Source organism: Neodiprion virginianus, chromosome 2 (assembly GCF_021901495.1).
Source record: "Neodiprion virginianus isolate iyNeoVirg1 chromosome 2, iyNeoVirg1.1, whole genome shotgun sequence".
Lineage (NCBI taxonomy): Eukaryota > Metazoa > Arthropoda > Insecta > Hymenoptera > Diprionidae > Neodiprion > Neodiprion virginianus.
The window spans coordinates 26,471,089-26,490,104 of NC_060878.1; the positions used below are offsets into that span (position 1 = coordinate 26,471,089).

At 37.0% G+C, this 19,016-nt stretch overlaps 2 protein-coding genes across 2 annotated transcripts; one reads left to right on the forward strand and one right to left on the reverse strand.

Annotated features, from left to right (window-relative positions):
* Nucleotides 1-5,801: 5,801 nt before the first annotated feature.
* LOC124299333 (peptide methionine sulfoxide reductase) lies at nt 5,802-14,013 on the forward strand. The gene is made up of 5 exons (XM_046752495.1): nt 5,802-5,970; nt 7,399-7,559; nt 9,009-9,129; nt 11,444-11,580; nt 12,972-14,013. The coding sequence occupies exons 2-5, from the start codon at nt 7,402-7,404 to the stop codon at nt 13,207-13,209; spliced, it is 654 nt and encodes a 217-aa protein (XP_046608451.1). The 5' UTR covers nt 5,802-5,970; nt 7,399-7,401; the 3' UTR covers nt 13,210-14,013.
* On the reverse strand, nt 13,740-18,586 carry LOC124299327 (aromatic-L-amino-acid decarboxylase-like). Its single transcript, XM_046752479.1, has 8 exons — nt 18,029-18,586; nt 17,025-17,258; nt 16,637-16,766; nt 16,125-16,385; nt 15,632-15,749; nt 15,459-15,549; nt 14,998-15,198; nt 13,740-14,894 (listed from the first exon to the last, which is right to left on the reverse strand). The coding sequence occupies exons 1-8, from the start codon at nt 18,227-18,229 to the stop codon at nt 14,574-14,576; spliced, it is 1,557 nt and encodes a 518-aa protein (XP_046608435.1). The 5' UTR covers nt 18,230-18,586; the 3' UTR covers nt 13,740-14,573.
* Between the last annotated feature and the right edge of the window lie 430 nt (nt 18,587-19,016).

Here is a 19,016-nt window from a genome sequence, read left to right on the forward strand (position 1 = left end):
ATACATCATATACTATTTAAGGTGTCGAAACGGTTGAAATAAATCTGGTTCATTTTGAAGTATTTAGTCACGCCTTCGTTGATTTTTTCGTTTTGTTTTTCTTTCAAAACTTTACATATTCTGACAGCGAATGGTTAGTTGGGAAACTGGTTCTGATGGAAAAAATTTCTCAAGTGTAATAATTACGTGAAATAAGTTAAGTCGACTATTTCCTAGTGTGGAATAGAGATTTCGGAAATTAAACTGACTACGAATGATTCATGCAAGTTCGTTTCATCGCGTTTCGTATATTTCACGGAATTTGCAACCCGCGATGAGGAAAGCAATTGAAACATTTTGCTCAATCGGAAGATACCTCGTATTGCCTCATTCTAATTTTCAGCTAACCTTGTGAGTAAACTTTGATCTCCTCTTTTCGAGGCATAAAATTTTTGCAAAACTGATCCGTTCTATAATAATGTACCTACTGCCGAAATGCGTCGAAGATAATTTTGTCAGATATTATGGTTTCTCATAATTTTGATGTGAGTGCAGTGATTGCAAATCTTAAAAATTTGCACAGTAACAATTACAGTCGTTTGGCTCAAATCTTAAAATGTAGTAGATAGTACAGTGTTCGATTTGTGACTAATCGGACTTCTTGTACCCAGACTAGCAATAAGCAATTGAGATAATAATGTCATATCGCAAAGTATACAATTCAGTTGTTAAAAAAATTTTAAAATACCTTAAAAACTATTGAAACGTCGAGTTGTATTTAAGGAAAATTTCCAAGTACAAAGAATGCGTCTAATTCGTTTATACGGTTTGAGTAGTGAAGAGAATATTCATATCCGACGAATTACGGTATGAAGAAAACTGGAAACAGTTGAATGGTTTTCACATCAGATTAAAAAGATTCACATAAAAGCTAATACGTAAAATGGAAGAAATACATTTTAGGTCTGGACCTATTTATCGAGTCCATAATGCCTGAATCGATTTAAAAAAAAATATATAACCCCCCTCCCCCCTTCTTTTGACAGACTCACGTTTAGAACAACTTTTTATCATTAGGCCCAATAAAGTCCAAATAACCTTTTGTCAAGTGAAAAGCGTTTATCTTTTGAATTAAAGCCAATTTTCGATTCTTGATGTAAAATATATGTTTCATTTTTGTAAAATTTGGACTCTATTAAACTCACTTTGATTTTTGAAATAGAAACTAGCCTTTCTATAGCAGATTGGTGTTTAGAACAGCTCAATGGAATGCTTAGCTGCGAGGAATCAGTTACTCATTGCGATTCGTGATTGAGGTGCAGATTTCTTAACATTGAATCCAAATTTTTTGTATACGGAATGAAACAATTGTTCCTAATCCGAACCGGAGGGGGGCGGGGGGGGGGGGGGGGGGGGGGCGAATAAAAAACTGATTTGGACTCTATTAAGCGTATAAATGTGTCTGCGCCCAATATCTAATTCTTCCATCTGATTCATCGTCAAAAATCCTACCAAAATGTTTCTGATTTTTAGGTATTTATCCTTTTTGCAGTACCTCGCATAATACTATACCTATAATACCTTGCATAATAGTATGCAGGAGTAATTTGAAGGGAATTTAAAGGTCGATGCTAATGTGAACTCAATTTCCAAATATGGTATTGTAACGGAAACAATTCATTCGCAGATATGTGTAGCTTCACATGCGATTATTCTTAGAATTCAGACGATTGTTTGTAATATTATAAGTAATTGTTATTACTCGCGTAATTAAGGTATTATGCAATATGAATTATATAAAATATTGACTTGTATAAATATAGGTGATATGTATAGGTATAAACTATAGGTTGTTCCATCTTCCGTTTTATAATACACGATTAATATATATGAACAATGACTGGGCATGATAGGTAAACGTTAGAAAAATACATGTGCTTCCGGTTATGATGGTTGTGCATATACATCCTGATAACTAAATCAGAATTGCCCAATTATTAAATTGATGGGACTAAATTCTAGGCGTTACATCAGATGTACGAAGATATCTGTACTTTTTTTGCGAAATCCTTAGTTGATTTTCACACAGAGACGTCTCATGACTTATACAACGCAACGTATTAGAACAGACGAGTGTGTAAACTTCATGAATTATTTTTCGACTGAGATATTCTCTATAAAATCTCTGACAATACTTCCTACATTATGCCCATTTACAACTCACATCAATGCATTAAAGATGTTTATAACGTACAGTCGGGTCGTAAAATTGAACCGTGAAATAAAAATATGATAAAACAAAGGTTTCGAAAGTTTGATTTGAGCTAATCCAATTACATATAGCTTAAAGAAAAGCGCCTGGTACAGGAAAATGAAGTTAAAAACGTTAAATTTCAAACGCAAACTTTATTATAGTAACAACTACGTACATATGTTAGATTATTCTGTCATTTTCATGGAAAAATTTACATTGCTTGTTCGATTCTGATCAATAGAAGCTGTTTTTATGCGCGAGTGAATTCTTTATGCAGGTTATCCGAAAAGTTTCGGGACGGCTGAATAACTCCATAACTTCGAGTCGTAGAAAAATCGTTGGGAACTAAAATTGTAGGATTTTTCCCACGCTATATATCCGGTCGTGATCTTAGATTTGACCTTGACAATGACGTTCAAAGTAACTTCCAAGATCAAACCGATTTTTTAAAATAGGATAACAAAATTTGAAGTATCCAAGATCGTGTCGGACCGTTAAATTTTTCGCTATTTTCATTTCCGGGGTCAAAAACATGGCGTCGCATTTACAAAAATTGGTTTGACCTTGAATGGCGTTGTCAAGGTCAAGTTCAAGGTCACGACCTGATAGTCAAGAAACAATTCTACATATTACCTTGGTACTCGTAATTTTTTCTACGACTCGAAGTTTTCAAATTGTTCAAGCGTCCCGGAACTTTTCAGACACCCTGTAGATACGATTTAAATTTTTGGTAACATTGATATATTTATTGCTAGATCACAATTTTATTAATTGCAAATTATAACAAGTATATGTATTGATTATATCGCGTATTCAAAAAACAGCGAGTCACGCAGTTTTGGTTCTCATCCCTCGATGTTGAGGAAAGACTAACAAGTTAGAGTGTTAATATAGAGACAGAAAAAAGAATTTGTTCCAACAGCTAGTATTATACAAGTTTAACTAACTGGCTTGGTAAATTGGGAAGCCCTCTTTGCTTACAGTTGCAAAGTTCTTGCTGTTATACGTTACGTGAAAACTCCTGCTGTCCTTATTTTAAAACTAAAATATTTTAGTCTGATGAATCATTTTTTTTATTTTTTTCGTGCAACAATTAAATGATCGATCAATATACTGTTTCGTTTTCGCTGAATTTGAAATTTTTTCCACCATTTTCCTGTCGAGGAGCATGTTACAGCAATCGCAATACATTTCGTTGAAAATCGTAATATAATTACTTGACAAAAATAATCTAAATTGTTTCTGCAGACTACAGTTTGCAAATTTCTGAGAATAACTGCAACAAACTCGATTTACTTACTGTAAATGACTAATGATAAGTATTGAATACCTGTTAAATGTGTAATATAAATACATAATACCTAAGCTATGAGGTACTCCACTTATTATATTGTTGTAAGTCAACATTTAATAAAAATTAAACATACAATATTGCTTATAGTGATAAAGATTCGCATTAAATTTGGCATGAGTATACAATTCAGTTATGAATGACGACGTTCCGAATTTATTTTTTGTCATGCGGAGAGAGTGGCGTTGGAAGATAAGAAAGGAAATCGCTAGTACAATTTAAAAATTATTTATACAGACGTCAAGCGAGCGTTTCTACGATACATTGTCACTTATTACTTGGTTGCCAAGAATCTATTTCCGAATGGTTATTTTTTTTCTCAAAAAATAGGCCAATGTCGAGGTTATTACACTATTTATAGAAACACGCGTTGTCAATTATGATTATTACCGGATTCTACTCGCTCATTCCTGAGCTGTGTCTAGCTAGCTAAAAACGCTAAGTGTTCAAGTTCTTGAATGATTAATATACATAACTTCCTCGTTGACAGAGTATGATTACATTTTCAATAATGATGCGGGCCCGATTCATCTTCATTAAATATTATTTATACAATTTACTTTAGCCGCAACGATTATTATTCAATTAATGATGAACTACGTCACGTTCATTGTCCTCCACCATATAGCACCTACTATTTTCACCTCCGAATTGCTAATGTCATCAAAATTAGATCCAATCACGCGGCTCAATCAATAATTGTGATCAACTTTAACGGATCCGTTTCGGATTCTCAGGTAATCCGATAAATTTTATCTCGTTTATATTTAAATTAACTGGATCTATAACAACAACGTTCAGTAATATCAATCCCTCCTTCAACAGCCGTTCAGATAATTCACAATCTGATATTTCTATAAAGAAATATGTATCTGTAAAGTATTTATTTATTTTTCATCCTCAGACTGCAAAGCGTCTTCATTTTCGTAAGGTCATTGGCAATGATGATAGAAAATTTGAAGTTGCTTGCCAGTTGAACGATCAAATGACCTTGGAAAAGGTTATCCTCCGAACGGAAGGCTATTGTTACGACTCTTATTATTAATAGTTGCGCGACTTCGGTCTATATACACCACTCCTGAAATTCAAATGATTTTATTTTTTCGATATTCTCGGTTTTCAAAAGCCAGCATGGTTTTTGGCAACTCATGGCGAATGAGTATAAATTTAAATTTCGATTGAAAACAAATACTGCTATCGCAAACGACGACTTTCTTAATTCTAGTAGTAAACGAGGCGTAAAAATGTAGTTTTTCGCGGTACTTTTCATCAAATTAGAAATCAATTCACTAACGGGAAGTACCATCATGTGTGAAACTATTTTGTCTTTAATACTCTCTTTTTTGGTAAAATGGTTTCTTTATTTATCACAAAATTGTTTCCAATGGCATTATTTTATTTTGACTGTAATCAAAGCCCGAGCTTGACCAATATGAAAATACCCGGAGTTGGCGCAATTCTATATGCAATGCGTAATACATAGATCCGAATACGAAATTAAAAAATCGAGGTTACGTAAAGTCGATGCAGGACAAATTTCTAAATTCAAATTTGATTTAACCCAGTTCAGATTCTATGCGTCTCATCTTTTTATCGGCGGTTGATGCGGACAGTTCGGAGTCAACCAATACTCAAGAATTTTCGGCAAATAAAATCCGACAGGTTTTGTAATAAAGTATTCAATATTGGATCACTCCAAACTATCGGCATCCAGCTGCGCGTCAATACGAACGTTCTTTTCTAAGCGCGGCGTGTAGTAAAGTTTGTCTAATCGGTTTAGTCGAACACTTCGCAAAGGTTCTTGAATAATTTGATACTATCAATGTCATGCTGCAAACACTGGACTTGACTCTTGATGCATTGAAGTAAGCGTAAAAGTATGTTCAAGGTCTTCGACGGGAATTTATATTCGTTACGATGTCAGTTTCTGTGACGTAAAGTGCGACTAAACCAAAAGAAAAAAATTCCACTGACACAAGGTTCCAAGTTACACACAAACAAACTTCATGACATGACGCGGTAAATTAAATCGAGCGTTTCTCTGCTCATCAACGTGACGCGAAGCCTGGCGGGCTGGAAGCAACGCGGTGGCAAATTCTTGTGCCCGCGATTCCGACGCAGACCGCGAGTTGCGCAGTACACGAGTTGCGCAGTGTACGAGTTGCGCAGTGCGCAGTGCGCAGGAGTGGAGAACACAGGCTCGATGAGCAGACTTGCGGCTCACCACGCGGCATTCTCGTGCGCGAGTGGCGAACTCCTGTGTCTTGCAGACACGATCCGCTTCGCTCCCGTTACCGAACGCGTTGGCCTTCTTTTTGGCACCTGCAAAAATTGGAGAATCGCCCGTCCGACGCGAATTTGTGTGTAACTGCAGCAAGTCGATCAGGTAAGACACTGAAGTTCCACTCACGGATCAACGTTTCTCACTGTCACTTTTCGCCCTTAAACTGGAGGTGAAACGTTTAGTGTCTATCGCGGTGCCCTTGAGATGTGGAATTGTGCATTGATCAATAGATTTTAATTCACGGTTATTTAGTTCAATCTAATTTACCATGTTCATCGCTGGACCCTGTCGTTATTGTGACCGTTAGAATCTTTCCTGCGGTTATTTATACGGGGGACTGCATTTGCTCATTGATCATTAGCGTTGAAATTGTTTTTGAAAATATCTATTTTCTTTTCTGGACTTGCCGGAAAACATATATTGTACAAACAAATGGTTAGGTTTTTTTGGAATCGGTTTCAATTTATTGATCATTATTTAACAAACAAGCGATTATTACTGAAGTACATAATATGACGTGACGCTATTATAGGTTTCAATTAGTTGATCGTTGGTCTAATGTCAATTGTTCGGGAGTTTGGAGAAAACTTTTTTTAGTATCAAAATAATACAAATTTCTTTGCTTCATACGATATGATAAGCGGTTTTCATTTTATGAGGGACGTTAACAATTCAAAACAGACTACCGATTAACTTGGAAGCTCACGCCACCGTTTTGTTGGAGTGAAAACTTATAATTTGTATTGAAATTAGCTCATACAATTTGGTGTTTCGATAAATCCAGATATTGCGGCATCGGTGGTTGGTTGAAGATTTCTGTTGTGAAATGCGAATTTCAGGTTTTTCATTCTTCAAACTAAGTAAAAAATATGATCAATTTACTTGACGTTAATTCAATTCTGCAAATCGAATTTAACCACTGGCCGGAGTGGTTTTTTGTCAAACATTTTAGCTGTATTGTTGCCGGTGACGAGCAGAAACAATTTTTCATAAATCGTGTGCTGTTAGCTGATACATATTTTCCATGAATGTTATCAATGGAAAGAGAGAAAAATGAAAAACGTTCGTGAACGAATAGTTTTGGATTTGCCACTGGATGTTCCACGCTTCTTGCTAACAACACACAAAAACATTACGAAGTCGAACTTCGTAACGATAATGTAACAAAACATTGAATGAAATTCACTATTTTGGAACCAACAGTTGTTTGTACAAAGTGATTATAGTCACAGTATGATTATGTTTCATGTTGATTAATTTCAGCTGTAATTTACCGTTTAACAAATGAACCTTACGAACTTTAGTCTAGTGAGACATTAGCGTTTTCGATTGATAAATTCTACTTCTGTTGAAGTTCTTCTCACCAGATGAGACTAAATTTGCAAGATGCTAAGATTACGTGCCGAGTTTTACGATGCTGAGTTTTACGATCATCGATCAGTACCTTAGCTTACGAGTTCCGGGCTTTCAACTCGTTGCTTATCACTCTGAATTTCGAGACAAAAATGGTCATGTATTCTTTTTCTGTAGACGATGCCAGGCCAAATAGAAAAACTTGTCACCAAGAGGGCCACCTTCGGTATGGGCTGCTTCTGGGCGTGTGATGCGCTCTTCGGGGCGACGCCAGGCGTCCTGAGAACCAGGGTTGGATACGCCGGTGGGACGTTGGACTCTCCTACCTATAGGAACCTGTAAATCATCTACTTATTACTCACTCACCTATAAGACTGTAACCAAAGAAAATTCGAGGAAATGGGTTAGATATTACATATTTCGATGATATGTAATATAAACAGCTCCGGAATGCAATACTGAGAGAAATTTTTAGTTCCTGTTACCGCTCAGTCCTCAACTATTTTCATTTTTAGCCACAATCGAAAAATATAGTTCTAGGTACGAAATGACGATTAGTTTTCTGGCTGTTATCGGAAAGTCTAGTATCCGTTACTGTTCTTTCTCATTACGATCACTGTTACTATATTTTCATGTAACTGTTGCGAAAATTTAATGCTTGTGCGACAATAAATTGACGTTAAAGCCTTATTTAACTAAAAAAGTAGAGTAAACCTCACAAACTGATTTTGCGTTGCAATTGCCAAAAAAGGATCGACGATAGCGCAAAATGGTTACGTGTACTTCGATTTTTGTAATTCCAACAATATTCAAACAGTTTTTTTTCAACGATACCTGTTTTACTGAATTTTTCTAGTCACTGTAACAAATGAAATCTTTCTTAGCGAATGACACAGAGTAGAGGCGGGAAAACGGTCACTCATAATAGTACATTACGTAACAAGGGAATAAAGTCGACTTTTATCCCTTTGTTACATATAGGACTTTATTCCGACTCAACTCTGGTCGCAATATTTATTTGAAAATTGGGACTTTTAAGTTGACCTCAAATGTCCCGCAAATGCGTTTTAGAGAAAAATATGCCACTTTCGCACCGGTTTTAAAGTCAAAAAAGTTAACTCTATGGTTGAGTCGGGAATAAACGTGATTTAGTCTCGTTCGGCCTGCGCATTGGTAATCGGATGTTTCTAGTTTAAAGATAAAACATGTTTTAACACCGTTGTCTTTCGCGAAACAATAAAAGTTTGAGCATTAAATCTTCAATGATTACATATTACGTGTTGAATTTTTTTTTTTTTTTTTTAAATGCAATTTTGAGGTATATTTTATCGATTCTCGAAAGGGCGCATATCATATTCTGGATGAGTGTCGTTTTATGCACAAATATCACTCATCTCCATGCTTATTCCAAAACGCTATTGTAACGGTATAAATACGAGAGTAAAATTATTTGCTCTTGACCTTAAAAACGAATCTACTAGTTTATCCGTAACGGCGACTCATCGAGTTTCGAAGTTTTAAACATTATAGCCAGATCGAAATTTTGGCACTTGGTTGTTCACTTGTATCCAGTAGAATTATCGCTTTTATTTTCTTCAAGTTTCTTTCTCGCCCGGTTTTGGTATATTACTTTTTATTTTGTGTTGCAAAACATTCCTCAGTCGAAGAAGTAAGCATAATTGCAGCAATTTTGAACCGGTGAAACACGATGCAACCTGTTTTAAAATTCCGTTACTGTGTTATTACCGCGCATTTTCTTACCTTTTTATACTTTTTCATACCTTCAGTGGCGACCACACCGAGGTTATCGACATCGATTACAATCCTGAGGTGATCGGTTACCAGGAACTGCTCAATTTATTTTGGAACAACCACGAGTACGGATTGACGACGAGAATAAAGCGTCAGGTAGGAGATAAAAATGTTTACATAATTTTTATTTATACGTCTGTATATTCGCAGACTCCAAGTAACCTCGTACGTCATCAAGGTCTCTCTATACATATAAAAACTGGTACAGAGACAGATTCCACGAGGTGCTGAGCTTCTGTGTCTCATTTGTCGAATCACGTTGTTGACTGACCTCTTCTCTTTCTCCTTCTCTTCCTCTTTTCGTTTCAATCGATTTTATTTACGGCTCTGAGGAGATTCTTCGCTGATAAAACAAATATGCAATATTTTTCTTCTTGTTCTTCATTCTTCATCTAAATGCTGTATACCAGAAAGTAGTTACGATATCGATAATAATTACTTGTGTCGTTCACGGTTTAGCATACGAGCTTTAAACCCAGCACGGTGATATCTTTCATTTTTCTATTTTTTCTTTTTTTCAATTTTAATCAGCCGTTGTCTTGAGTTTAGTTTAATAATTATAACCTGTCACCGAATAAGATTAAAAACTGTCTCTGATCTGAAGATCTGTAGATCTGTAGTTTCAATATCAGCTCTGTTCTAGATAAATAGACCAGACTAAAAACTAACTTAACGCAATCCGATTGTCTGATGTTATCGAAAACAGATTTCGAGAAAGCAATGACTCAATTGGAACTTCATTGACTTGTGTTTACGTCATTCTTAGGAATCCGCATTTCCTAGTGTGTCATCACGTTTTCCCGTGCGGTATTCGTATCATCAAATATAAGTAGGTACATCACCATTATTTCCGCCATGGTTCACCTCACTTGTGGTAATCGTTAAGTTTATGCGCGATTATCAACATTTTCTGTCTTGAACGTGGATCGTTTGATTCCTCAGCTAGTTTTCGTTGGGTAGGAGGATGCTAATTTGTTAAGTTTATGGAGAAATAAAAAATTTAACGTATTGGAAAATACAATGATCAGCCGTTATTAGCAAACTGTTATAGATATATAACATGTCGTGTAGAGTCGTTAACCATATTTCAAATTCTTCTAACACGTCGTATCTGATAAAATTTCTAATAATGAACTGCATCGTTTTTGTGCCCAACAAAAGTCTAATACTCATCATCTTTTCATATCTTTGTAAGTTTTTCCAATTAAGAGCTAATATTCAAAGAAATATAATATTTTTTCGGTGGTACTACGAGCTGTTATTTATAAATATAGTTGAAATGAGTTGGGATATCCCACATGTAATGCCTTCGCACTAAAAGGAAAATAACGATTTTAAAACCAGGCTCCGAACTGGTTTACTCGTCATTAATTTTCCATTGTAATTACAGATTTTTTTTACACAAAACCGCGGCATAGTTCATTGTTTAATCCGTTTCAAAAGTTTCTTTCGATGTATTCGTTATTACTAATGACTGCAGCAACAAAGAAATTCCTCATATACCTTGTCACAAGATTTACTGTATTTTAGTAATGAATTGCAGATACGATTTTAGTTATCAGCTGATCAGTTGATTAGATTAGTTTACTGCCGATGTTGGTAGCGGTTACCATTCAAGCAATTCGACTCAACACGCAATGCTAACATCAGGTGATTTGAATTTCGTGGTATTTTGGCGGTCGGTATGATGCCAAAACGTGATTTTTTTTCTGACCTTCCACCGAAGACCTTGGATTTGATTGCTTATAACTTGGAATAGTTGCAAAAGCCCAACGATGGCGTCGTATAAATGGTTTGCAATCCAGGGTCAAACTGCTCTATCAGATCTAACTTGCGGCATAATATCCCAAGTGGCTATTAGGACAATAAACAGTTGTATAAAATACATTTTACGCATTCAAAATCAATCGGATCACGAGGCTGCACGAACAAGAGGATATATAAATATTCACTGTGCTAGAGAAATTGGAAACATTGTGGAAAACTATTCTGTTAAAGCGGATAACCCAGATATTCACTATAACGTTGAACATTTTATAGCCAAAAAAGTATTTATTATTTTTTTTTAACGATCATTGCACTTCTGTATCAGCACTCAGTTCTTAGAATTCATACTGAAAATGTGAAGATGTTGCTGAATCCATAAAAAATAGACGTTAGAACCAGACGAACATCTACGTTTGGAACTGCAACGGATAGTGGATGTCATTTGGTACTATTGACAATTTGTCATTTTGCGTAAGGTCTGGGAACGAATTATTAGGCTTAGAATTTCAAAATGGCTTGCGATAAGTTACTGTTACAAAGAAAGTGAAGGGAGACAGAGAGATTTTTATTCATCGTCATTCTTTATTAAATATTACATGAACCCAATTATGATTGGCATAAATTAACTGTACGTGATTTTCAGTATATGTCTCTTGTCTTATGGCACGACGAGGAGGACCGATTAACAGCGGAACAGTCCAGAGAGAAAGAGCAGCGTAAACGCGGGGAACCACTGATTACGGAAATAAAGAGATTCGAGCGATTTTACCCAGCAGAAAAGTGAGTTAATTCTACATAACTGAAACGATTACTTGCTCCTTCGTTTTTTTTTTTTTTTGTATAAATTTATTGGTCCGAAAAATTTACAGTCGTATAGAATCTTAAAAAGTATTGGAGTAATAAAAATAATGGTTTAGTGTTTATTATTAGACAACGAGTAATTAGATTTCCAGTAATTAAAAATGAAAGCTCCACTAACGCCTGACTGAACTTGCAAATACGATAAACATTAAAAACAGAATAAATCGACGAACAGACAAAAGTAAAATAAAATATTCGGAAGAGCATGTTGAACAACTAAACCAGACTGTGATAAATGAAAAAACGAAACGTCGAAACGGGAATTTCTTCAAGAGTTAAAAAACTTAGTTGGATGGCATTTGAGTTGAAAGAAAGATCAATGAAACTACTTAATTTCTTCTGCCGGGGGAATAGTAATCGAAAATTTTATCAATCAACGTCAAGTGTGCACACGCACGTTTAAAACTGCCGTCTAATATAAGAATATAGAATGCACGCGACGTATAAAGAACTGCTTGAAAGTGTTGGGTCGATGAATTGATTCCAGCTGCTCCTCGTGGTTGTTAATAAGGTCAATAACGACCCGCTGACCCTTATCCACGTCTAATGTGTATTTAATACGAGTTGGGATTATGTGCCGTTGTGCAATATGGCTTGATAACACGCTAGCCCGCATTATACATATGTATGTGTTATATTTCATAGAACACCGAGATAATATAGATATCAACTTTTGTTGTATACAATGTAAATGGAAAGTTTTGAGATCGATTCACCGATGCCTCACTTTTTTTTTTGTAATTGATTAATCACAATAAATAGCTAGATTGAAAAAATCTTGTCGAAAATATTAAAATCATTAAATGTTAATGTAAATAATATAAAAAAGTGGTCAATTAAACAGTTGGAGGACAAACCTATGTTCTCTGGTTGAGAGTAGCGGTAGTTGGCGAAGACTTCGGAATGATCGGACGAAGACATTTGAAGATTGAGATACATTACAATCACGTCTATTTTATTACATTTATAACAATTTGAGTATAAAAATTGTCAAATATGCGGATCAAATAGTGATATTTATAGGATGTAGCTTGTGTTATTCGAATTTCGTCAGTTCGATTTTTATTATATAATACACTATCAATGGAGTAAATAATATTACCGAAGGTTTTCTGAAAACGTTTTTTTGCTTTACATGCACAAAGATCGAAACTCTCTGAAATCAGAAGCAAATTCAATTTTTCTCCGACAATAATTTAGCATATTAATCTTCAGACACAAACATCAATCAAATAATTCAATATACTTTATCCTAACAAAAAAAAAAATAAAAATACAAGAATATCTTCATGATCAATTTATTTGAGTAGATACCATCAAAAGTACCGGCTCCAGGCCCATCCCTGGCTCGTGGAAAAATTACGGCTGAAAACAAGCGAGGAACTCTTGGGATCAACACTGGCGGCAAAGCTGAACGGTTATCTGGCCGGTGCGGCAAGCGTCGGTCAATTCGAACAGGAACTTCCATCTTTGGGTCTGAATGAAGAAACAACCGAGTACGTGCGAAAATACGTCGTCGAGAATCAGGGCAACGGGTTGTATTGTTAGGATATTTATACGGTCGGCGAATTAGAAGTGGGGGGAAAAAAAAAACAACAAATTGTAACACTAAGTTTAACGGCAACGAAATCATAATTCCATTAGTAATAAGTAGTACAAGTAAAAGAGCTTGAGAATCCCATTCGTTGTATGGATAGAAAATTGCAGAAGTACTATCAGGAAAAATGGAACATCTAACGATATTGTCGCTGAAACTTTGACGGAGAAAGTTAGACAAATTTGTGTGATCAAAAAATTCTCCCGGATTTCTCTGACGAATGACTTGCAAAAATTTTTTGTGTCATGCGGGTGTTTCACTGTTGCGAGAAAGTAGATTGCCCATTTCAATGGCTTTTTAACGTTGACAGATGAATCTGATAGTTTGTTGCTCCATAGTTTATTTTTCATATATATGATATATTTATATATATATTCGTATACTGCGAACTGTCGATTAATTCTGCAAAAATCGATGTTTACAAACCAGTATTTACATGCCTTTTTTGTCCCATTGCTTTATAATTATTTTTGTGATAGGATGTTTCCAGATTAACGGAAAGTTAGTCGTGGACTGAAGAATTATTTTAAGGTTGATGAGATGACAGAGTTTTGATTAAAACCAGCCGGTAATAATGAACTTCTTATTCTGAGTTAAACTTCCATGATGTTCGGTTTATAGAATTGTGCTGTTTCCGTAAATACATTATATATAAAAATATTTTTATAAGTGATCCGTATGCAATTTAACGCTAATAACAATTATTTATATTAAATCTATAATCTACAATCAGAGTAATAAAATAATTACACTCATCTTCTTCACTTTTAACCGTAAATTAAAGATTTTTTAACCTTTGCATATCTCGGCACGGTGACCGTTGTATAACGAAAACTGTAAAAACGTACGACCATCAATTTGAGTGAGAAAATATAATGAGAATTGATAAAGAATATCTCAGCTAGGAATAGAGTTTGGAGTTGGGGAGAAAATACAAGGCAAATCTTTGGTAACAATTCTATTAACTTGTTAAAAAAAAAAAAAAAACTTTCACAATAAATTAATCAACGATACTTGGAGATTCTGTATCAGTGGAATTCCATAGAGTTACGAACGAAGATGGTAACGTAGATAATTCTGCGGATCTGTGCAGCTGATTGCAGTAATGTGTGCACCTCGCTGTGTAATTGCCTAGTTTGCGACTGACAAGTCGTGGTTTAATACCTGTCTAGAAAAGGAAAATTGTATGATCTGGACGATAGTCAACCGACACTGAACCCCTATTTTAAATTTAAAAAAAAAAAAATCAAAAAAAAACTAAATAATACTTGATAATAATAGAAGAAACATCAGTATTTTGTGATTCGCGACGAGTTCAAGAGATCTTCGGTGCTTTTTCCTTCAGGCCGTGCTCTATCTTCAAGTCCTTAATCATTGTGGCGATGTTCGTGGCAGGTTCCTTGCTGGATTCGATCGCACTCATTACGGCGACGTCTTGCTGCGGAACCGGATTTAATATCTCGGTCGCCCGTTCGCTGACTTCTTTCCAAGCAAATTCCATGTCTCTGGCCTCACAGAGACTACTGCACACCACGAAACGGATGAACAGTTTCTCTCTGTAAGTTGCCGCGATCACGTAAATCTTCCTGCGCGCTAATAGCTTATCCAGAAGTTCGCGGGTGTTTGAATTGTCTCCCTGATTGGAACAAAATTTAAGATATAAAAGAGTGAATAAAGTGAGATGAGAATGAGGAATAGTCTGTTCTATGTGACTTCAATGAAGAAAGGAAGTAACTTACCTTCATTCGGAAGCAAACCAGAGCCATTGTAACTTCGGTTACTATTTCAAAACGATCGTCGTTCCTAATGTATCCCTCGAATTGCTTTGCGAGATTTACAGTGTGACGGATATAGTTTTGCAGACCCTGAACTCCGTACATTCTCATCACGAACCAGAGCTTAAGAGCACGAAATCTGCGACCCAGGGGAATTTGCCAGTGCTGAAAGAACGGAGGAAAACCCCATTAAATACCGTTCTCATTAAGGACGAAATTGGGCAGTAGTGAAAGCAACCAATCGTGGAATATGGAAGTGTCCGAATTTCACTGTTGCGCCTCAACGTAATAGGTCGTTTTGGCTGTGATGTACACCCAGAAACAGTAAAACCAAATTCTACTAATCAAACGACACTAACGCGGTTCCATATTCTTTTTCATAAATCGATGGTACATATTTAAGAAAAGGAGAAAAATAAACCTACTCTGTAGTCAGGCTGTTGTCCTTCTTTCTCGTGTGCAAGATAGATTCTGTCAACGTTGAAGGCCTCCACTAAGTATCTGGAGTCCTTCACCCTGAAATTGACGAATAGATTCGACGTGAACTTGACGCTGATCAGATCTAATTAAATTTACACTTTGTAAGTTTGATGCTCACCACATTGCTGAGCAGTCGAAGTTGACCAGCAACCACTTGTGCGGATTGAAGTCAAAAGAATCGGCAAATTCGACACCCGACATCAGATGCCTGAATTCAGGGCATACGAAAGCAGCGCCTGAAACATCGCGTGAAAAGTAGAAAAATATAACAATACATTATATCACGTATTATATATGGGTATAAATTTTACAGATCTGTCGCAAAGCTTGAAAACGAAATTGGTAAAATGAAGAAGTTTAAAACACAATTCATCGAAAGTATGTGATAATCATTCACGTACGTAGAAGTAGAATTGTCTCAAAATATATTATACTGTTACTCTTCTTGTGATACTTTCCAACCATGTTCTATTACACCAAGAGTAAATTTAACATTTTTCAAGTTCAGCTTGGTGTTGGAGTTTTCCAATTTACCAACTCTTTCCGTGAATGTAACACCTTAACTTGAAGGTTGTAACCATTGAACCAACTGCAAGTCAACGCGTGCTTACCTGCGTAGGCGGCGTCAACGTGAAGCCAAACATTTTTGTCGTTGCAAATCGGTCCGAGCTCTTCCAAGCAGTCGTGAGCACAAGTGCCGGTGGTCCCGAGAGTGGCAACGACGTAACAAGGTATCAGACCCTCCCTTTCGTCCTTTTCGATTGCTTCTAGGAGGGTGGATCCTCGTAGACGGCAATGCTCGTCCGATGGCAAATGTCTCATTGGCATTGAACCCAAGAGTCCGGCCTTCTCAACGGACGAGTTGGCCTGATCTGTGTTTGAGGTAATAATCCGACGTCAGAACTGATTCTATACGGATTTCGAATTAGCGGTTTTCCGTCCGTAGATTGATTGTTTCATGTTATGTACAAAATGTAATATCTTGTCTCTTAAAGTCAGTCTTAAACTTAAAAAAAAAATGGAAGTATCAATTTCTCTTGACACGTGCAAACGATATGTATTGATAATTGATCCGAACATATATTTACCAAACGTGTTTTTAATCGTAAGTTTCACTACTCACCGGAAGTGTAAGCGATTAGCTTGGCTTTGATGTCTGCTTCGCTCCAATCCGGATGGAGTTTCATCATACGACGCGTGGTTCGTTCTTTGGCTGCCAAAAGACCGACAAAAGTGGCAACACTTGCCGAGGACTGGAATATAAACCTATGTTGAACACCACGATCGAGGTAAAAACCCGCGGACTCTAATTAATAAGAACTACTTTTTTGGTAATTTTAACGAAAAGAACCCTCATGATTTTTGGAATGAAGGATCGCCAAAATCTCGAAGAGGCAAAATATCATTCCTCGGTTCCCTGCCAGTCATACGTTAAAAACTTTTTCTCAAAGTATTCTCTTTGCGTTTACTTGGTTTATGGATCAGTAGTAAATAGAGGATGTGTAACTGACCTGAATTACACCACCACCTGGACCCTTTGTGCAGTTCAGGAATTGCTCGGGCAGGCCCAACATCTTTCCGAGCCAGTTCATCATGGTCACTTCCAGCTCCGTGCACACCGGAGAAGTCATCCAGGAAAATCCTAAACAGCCTATTCCGGCACTAAGCATTTCTGCTACGATAGAAGGATAAGAGACCGCCGACGGGAAGTAGCCGTGAAATTGGGGCGAGTTCCAATGTGTCATCTGTATAGAAGTTGTAAAATCATTTACTGATCGGTTAACGTCAATCATAGTTTCCAACAACGGTGGAATCATTTTCAGCCTCATCAAGCAGGCTTGACTGTTCCTGTTTTTTCGGAGTGTGTTTCTGACAAAATTTATTTGAAGTGCGATTGAAAATCTCTTTTTCAATGTATCAGAGTTTTGCAAATCGTCTTGGGGTTCTTATGCAATTGGATAGTGCCGAAACAACTATCGAAATGACTTCGACTGGAGTGAGAATACAAGAACAGGGAAGTCCAGTATTCCTTAATCTTGAGGAGATGTTTCGACTATTTAGAAACAAAAATGCAAATATCTTTTCCTCAACGTGCTTGTGTATCGATTTTATTCTCTCATTCTGTAGAATGTCTGTCAAACAATTCGAAACAATTACAGACTTCATCGCCCATTCAAGGGTTTACTTCCGTCGCATCACGCGCCAATCGAAAGTTATTACGAAGAATTTTTTGAAAGAAACGTGACTTAGCTTCAATCGTATCGAAATATTACAACAGCGTGACATGACGAATAATTTCGATTAACATGTCGGCTCGGTTGGTGATGTAAGATCCAAAGTAGGCCGAAATACGTTGGAGAAAGACTTTCCACAATTACGACGCTGCCGCCGGAGGTGAAAGTTTCATTTTCGTTCACCGTACTCGGTATTACAGATAAATTCTGTCTGACGAAAGTCGCGAACCGATTAAGTAAGCGATGTGCAAAGCAAAGGAGAGAGTCTTCCGTCAACTTACACCTGGCATGATGACGCGCTCGACGTCTCCCAGGACTTCTTGCCACGATTCTGGCTTCTCCGGTGCCTCATCGGGAATCAAGCGACCCAGATATCCCGGTTCCACGTTGGGGATAACCGGACGTTCCCTAAGGGTATCCGTGTAGTCGGCGAGATAGTCAACCGCTGCTTTACCAAACTCCCGAAATTCGTCGGTGTCCATGACTAGCGGTTCGAGGGATAGGCGAGGGTGATGGTTGAGCGATGGTTTCTTATCAGGTTTTGGTACGCTTCGCGCTTCACTTCTTCGATCTTGTCAACTTGTCATCCAGAAACTGACGTGTCAATTAGGCAAACCGTGGTGCACTTCACTGGTCGAAAGAGGCGCGTTCATTATTTAAAAAACTGGAATTTGTCGGCGGCTGAATGAACCTGTCGAGAAACGTTGGACCGAGGAACTGGTGACCAAGTGTTCCTGCCCTCTCGAGGAAGCCTTCCTCGGCGAAACTTTCACTCAACCAAGAACTCTCCACAGTCACGCGACGATCGGTGCAGGATTACCTCTTCGAGTGTCGCGCGCAACTTCGCACTCTCCTATTTAAGCTTTCTCTAAAATTTAACATAACTTTGCAAAAACTCACGGAACCAGATCCGCTTCTCCCACTTCTGCTGATTACTACCCGAGTAAATTACTCGTTGCGCAATATCCTCGCTTCTTACCTTCCACCTTCCGTCTCGAACCAACTTTTCTCACAACGAATTTCGACGCACTGCCCTAAATAATCCGCGGTGAAAGGGGCACCATGTTTCTTTCACGTTATATTTTCTTTTCCATTTATTTTTCATTCGTTTTCTCAATATTTTCACCGTCAATCCTCCCTCTCCAATCGATTCTCAACATATCACGATGCTAGTTTTTCATGCTCAATAGCCGAGAGCAACGTATTTCAAACAAATCTATGTTCGATGTGTGATGAACCTTTTTTTGAGATCCAATGTCCCACAGACTG

What these genes read in the sequence shown, in the direction of transcription:
- LOC124299333 (XM_046752495.1), top strand. Translation starts at nt 7,402, where the DNA reads ATGCCAGGCCAAATAGAAAAACTTGTCACCAAGAGGGCCACCTTCGGT. An exon ending in CGACGAGAATAAAGCGTCAG is followed by an intron (nt 9,130 to 11,443) that starts GTAGGAGATAAA and finishes CGTGATTTTCAG; the next exon opens with TATATGTCTCTTGTCTTATG. An exon ending in CGATTTTACCCAGCAGAAAA is followed by an intron (nt 11,581 to 12,971) that starts GTGAGTTAATTC and finishes TTATTTGAGTAG; the next exon opens with ATACCATCAAAAGTACCGGC.
- LOC124299327 (XM_046752479.1), bottom strand. Translation starts at nt 18,229, where the DNA reads ATGGACACCGACGAATTTCGGGAGTTTGGTAAAGCAGCGGTTGACTAT. An exon ending in TTCGACTGCTCAGCAATGTG is followed by an intron (nt 15,550 to 15,631) that starts GTGAGCATCAAA and finishes CGTCAATTTCAG; the next exon opens with GGTGAAGGACTCCAGATACT. An exon ending in TGGTTTGCTTCCGAATGAAG is followed by an intron (nt 14,895 to 14,997) that starts GTAAGTTACTTC and finishes TGTTCCAATCAG; the next exon opens with GGAGACAATTCAAACACCCG.